At 34.7% G+C, this 5511-nt stretch overlaps 1 protein-coding gene across 1 annotated transcript in view; it reads left to right on the top strand.

Annotated features, from left to right (window-relative positions):
- The window catches only part of ak4 (adenylate kinase 4), an 11541-nt gene that overhangs the window by 718 nt on the left and 5312 nt on the right, over positions 1–5511 (top strand). Inside the window, exons 2-3 of the mRNA XM_015378660.1 lie at positions 455–574; positions 4038–4210. Of these exons, the coding sequence (XP_015234146.1) occupies positions 455–574; positions 4038–4210 (293 nt within the window). The remainder of the gene's footprint in view (positions 1–454; positions 575–4037; positions 4211–5511) is intronic.

Raw genomic sequence — 5511 nt, 5'->3', positions numbered from 1 at the left:
TTGCCTTTATAATGGTTTATGGCTACATTATAATATCTACAAACGTTTCATTTAATTCCCCAACTAGTAATATTTGAATCCACTTGTAAGCAACGAATAAAGTGACATTAAAGTTAATCACCAAGTTCTTAAAAAGCTGGGACTTGTTGAATTGGCCCCTATTCTTTATTATTATTGTTGTTTTTCCTTCTGAGGTCAGTTAAAGATGTTTGTGTGTTAAACTCAGTGACTCTGGAAGTATTTATGCAACAACCCCCAGGAGACCCCACTGCTTCCATCACAAACTTAAGGGTTGCTCTGACAGAAACAGAAACTGGTCAGATGTGGATCCAACAGGCCAGGCTCTGTCTTCTCCTGTTTTTTTTTTCCTCCTTTTTTTTTCTTCAAATCTTTGACTTCAGGAAGCAGATGCAAACATGCTCTACTCTATGTTTACTTGGCTGTCGTGTGTTAGAGGCAGGCGTGCTGGCAAAGACCTACATAGAGAGGGGCATGCTGGTTCCTGACCAAGTGATGACCAGACTGATGCTGCCCAAACTGGAGCAGCTGAAGAACCACAGCTGGCTGCTAGATGGTAAGAAACTTTACATTTTCTGCCTCTTTTCCATCTGCTTACTAAATGTAACTAATGCAGAGGGGAAAAAAGCAGAACTACATCTAACTGTTTCAGTTCTTTGTTGTGAATCATTGTAATAAAATATCATACACCCTTAAGGTGGATGTGGGAACTGCCAGCTAACCCTTAAATCTGATTGGACCATGCTGATGCCACCCCTTAAATCTCTACAGTGAATTTATAAGCAGGACCATATGTAAACACTGCTGCAATTTCAGAAAAATGTCTGTATATATTCATTACAACTAAATATAAAAGTCACATTCTGTAGTCACATTCTGTAGGGGGTTGATTTTATAGATCCCAGAAACATTAGGAAGCTTAATTATTATGTTTGTACTTGAATATTTAAACATTTAATTATTGATGAAAACTAACTGATATAACTCAATTACAAACAGCCTCTTGTACCTTTCATGTTATGACAGAGCAGTAATCATTCACAGTGGTGGCTGGTAAAGTCACTTGAGATGGAAAACTTTTCTTTTTGAATACCCTTTAATTGGTTCAATAGAAAAAAATCTTTGTGGTCATTTTGAGTTCAGCTCGTTTAATTTTCAAACCTTTTTTTCTTTTTATTAAATGACTATTTTCAAGCCATGGGAAATAATTTGGTTTAACTATTCCAGTGGATTTTTTTTAACCAATCCTGTGGTTGATTTACTTGGTTTTATGCTGTTTGCATCATTTAACTTTTCCAGTTCAGGGATTGCCTGGCTTTGGTATCCTGTGAAATGTCTTGGGCCAGATTTGAACTCAATGCTCCTGAGGAATGGAGCCAGAACCTAAACTTTAATGGCCACATTACCAGATTCCACAGCTAGGATCATGTAGAATTTTCTTTCATTCTTTCTTTAAGCAAGGAGTCTTCAACCTGTGGCTCTGCAGCCACAGGCTTTTTTTATGCCCTCCATAACGGCTTTTTTAACTTTGGCCAAAGACTATAAAGACCTGAGAAAAGTTTTTTTTAACCTGTTATATTTTCATAACATTTCTATGGAAGAAGGGCACTAACTGATAAAACAACAACAATACTTGTTCTTTTTTTTCATTTTCTGTCTTAACATTTTTCTTCTTCTAAAACATATAATTGGATTTATAGTTTTATTTACCTGTATTTATAGTTTTCTTTTTAACTATAAATGTCGTTATAAAAAAGTATTCATAAAATGTGCTTGCCTTTTTCAAAAGATAATGGAGTTTTCTGGCTAAATTTTATTTAGTAAGAACGAGGGCAAAAAAAAATTCTCAAAGGATTGTAAATTTGCTGACTGTTAGAATATTTCACAAATGAACAACCAATTTTTTTTTTTTTTAGCCAAAATATATTTTATTTTATATATATTTTATAGAAGTGTTACCCCCCCAAGTGTTTTTGAACTAGCCTTTATTTTCTTAGAATATTTCTCATAGAGTTTGTTTCTCAGAATAGATGAATGTAAAGGATTTTCTGCCGCTGTCTTCCTGTTATCTTTCATTTGATCATTTCAGAACATTTTGTTGTTGGAGCTGCAGGATTCCTGCTGCAATGAAGAGTAACATAAGGCCTTGGATATTTTTTGAGAATGTTTAGTCCATTTGTATCTTTTAGTGTGGTGCTCCTTGGGACATTGCAACCGACGCCGTCATCTTTAACCGTTCCTATGCCGGTCTATCTTCCTGCCATTAATGAGTCGATCAATTAATTCTTGGTCTTTTTCTCTATTGTACATTTGTCAATCTGCCTGCAATTTATCAATTTATTCTTTAATTTTCAATCAATCCATCCATTGCTTACCTATAAATCACTCAAATTACCATTTGTTTTGTTTAACCATTCCTTTATATATCTGTTTTCTTCATTTAGAGCGTTATCATTGTGGAAAATACCTGCTATGAATTCATATTCATGTATATAGTATTACTTAAAAATGTGCTAGAAAGGGCAATGGTCTCTGGGAAATGTAGTCTGAAATACTATGAAATTTTGACATGGAAAACACATGTAGGGACCCTAAAGGTACTGTATATGAAGAAAATAGAACAGCAGGAACTCTTGAAGTTAGTAGTCCACCTCATTTTACCTTTCATGTAGAATTTAAATCCAGGTAGCTTAAATAGATGTTTTTGACTCAGGGTACACAGAGGTAAAAGATTGCTATTGTGTTTGTCATAGTTCTTGTTAGATTGGGTTTGTCTGTATTCTCTGGGTGTGGTGTAACGTCTTCCACCATGTTGAGTGTTCATAGTGAGAGAAATGGGTTCATTGTTTGGTTAAAATACTTTGCGTGTGGAACCACGCCCATTTACACACAAACACATACAAACATAGAGGGAGGTCACCGAGGCTTTCTCATAGTTGAAATATTACCTGCTGTGACAAACATTGATGAAGCAAAGCTGTAAATGTTTAAACGCTGCATCATAAATATTAAATAAGTAAAGGATGAGTGAAGAAGGACACAAATCAGGGTTGTGCTTACAGGAGCCTCTTAATTCATTAGAGTATGATAGAAAAAAATAAATTATTTAAAAACTTATGATAAATTCTCTACTATAGTTTATTTTTCTTAATAGATAAAACATGCAGCTAAAAAAGAAATCTGATATTAAGTGAAAGTTAGAATCTTGCATTAAAAAGTTTTTTTTTTTTTGACTGTATGACCTACACAACCATGGGGAAGAGACCTGACCTGGCAGTTTTACTGTCTGTGTAAACTTGAATTTGAGTGGAAAGAAAACTTATATTAAAAAGATGCAGATTCCAATCTCTGGTCCAAAGATGATGTGGCCAATGACGACTATTTGAAAGTCTGTATTAAACCAACCCAGGCTCCCTTAAAAGCTCAAATGAACTGAAAGAAACTGAGAATTATTTCTGTGTGCAGTGAATCTATATAATGAGTTTGACTTTTATTGAATGAAGTCACTGAAATTTCATTTAATTATTCTATATTCTGATATTTGAAGCTGCACCTTTTTGTTGGTAAGAGAATAACATGTTTACCATTTAAATAAAGTGTTCCTTGCAGTACCTGTAAGCCTCTCATATCAGTGTTAATTTGAGATATATTAAGATATGCACATATTAAAACTACCGGTAGTAGATTTTAGGAATCTGATCAGTTAACCTGTAAAGCATCCATATTGGTCTTGCATGTCAGTTATTGAACTGACAGTTGTCCAGAGCAGCCTTTTTTGTTGTTGTTTGTCCTGTTGCATTATAGCTTGGGAATAAATTTTTGCCACAAAGTTCTTTAACTTATTTGTTTCCTGCGAGTATTGCCACAAGCCATTTCAATGAAAATCAGTGAACAGGGTATTACTGATGTTTCCTTTTTAGTTTCATTGTATAATCCTTATTAGAAAAATCCAATGGAAGCTGGATGTGTGTAATTATAAAAGATGGTTTGTAAGAGTTTTCTGCTTTCCTTCTGTCCAGGTTTCCCTCGTACACTGGCACAGGCTCAGGCCTTGAACAATCTCTATCAGATGGACTTGGTCATCAGTCTCAACATTCCCTATGAAACTCTGAGGGAGAGGCTGAGCGACCGCTGGATCCACCCAGCCAGCGGGAGAGTCTACAACATGGGCTTCAACCCCCCTCGAGTGCAGGTACTTGGACATTTGAAAGCTTAGCATCTGGACGTTGTGATGGTCTGTAACAATAGCATGGGCTGGGTGTGTTTCAAAGCTGAAAGGAATTTAGATTTCAGAACAGAAGCTGATAAAGGGCAAAAAAAAAAGGTGAAAAAAAAAACTGATCTTATTTTCCTGAGACAGAACTCAAGATGCCTTCTTTATTCTGCAAGGATATGTGGTTAATATACAAAAGGCTTCTACTATTACAAAAAGGGATTGATGAGGATTTTCTAAATGCATGATACGGACAGAAAATTAATTTGCAGTTTTTTAGGTGTTTTAATCCAGCATTCTTGAGTCCACCAGATTGAATTTAGTGTGGATCTTACCTTAATTTATACAAACTTAAATATTTTACGTTACACACCAGTAATCGAAATGAAAACAGACATTTTCATAAACCACGTTAATGCACCCATAACGCTTTTTCCCCTCACTGATATTCAATCAGGCCATGGTTTTAAAATAAAACTCTTGTTTTAGATACATTAGGTTTATCAAAAATATTTTCTTTTAATAAATGCAAAAAATACTTTTATTAATAAACTATTCATACTTAATTCCTTCACTTAAGTATAGTTAACTGTTAGCAATCTTAACTGATCCTAAAACATGAAATGTTCAGTCTAAGGTAAGAAAGTAGGAAACATTTATCACACCAATTATTTCTGGTGTCAAACTGTTTTTTTTACCCAGCAAGATTGTTGTATAACTAAAACTGGATATTTACTTGGCTGGTTTTGAACTGCTCAGTTTCCAGCATGGATCTGTGGACATTTAGTGCCATCACCAAATTTGGTGAGGCAGTTTCAGAAACGTCCCCCTATGAATTATTAAGTCTGTTCCAAAACCAGATATCATGTATTTGAGGTGCTTGTTTGTTGGAATACCCATTTATGCCCCTATGTTAACCATCCGACTCAAAATGTCTACTTTGATTAAAATACAAAAGGTCAAAGTTATACATCATAGCATGGTATTTAAACTATATAACTAGATCAATATTCACTCTATAAATAGAGTGAATATTAGTCTATAGTCCTGTTGCTTGCTGGTTCAAACTAGGTTATAATCAGGTTTTGTAACAGAGCTTAGATACCCAACTCACATCAGATTTAGTTTTTAAGAAATAAACCAGACTAATCTTAAGTTTCTGAAATGGACCTCAATGCTGTCAGAACTCTGCCACAATAACTAGATTCAACACACCAGGCGTTTTTGGCAAGGTATCTGTCGCTTCATTCTGGACAATATTTATGATAAATTTGAACTTT

The sequence above is a fragment of the Cyprinodon variegatus genome, unplaced genomic scaffold (assembly GCF_000732505.1).
Source record: "Cyprinodon variegatus isolate N-32 unplaced genomic scaffold, C_variegatus-1.0 Scaffold176, whole genome shotgun sequence".
Classification (NCBI taxonomy): domain Eukaryota; kingdom Metazoa; phylum Chordata; class Actinopteri; order Cyprinodontiformes; family Cyprinodontidae; genus Cyprinodon; species Cyprinodon variegatus.
This window is presented reverse-complemented; position numbering and strand designations above follow the sequence as displayed.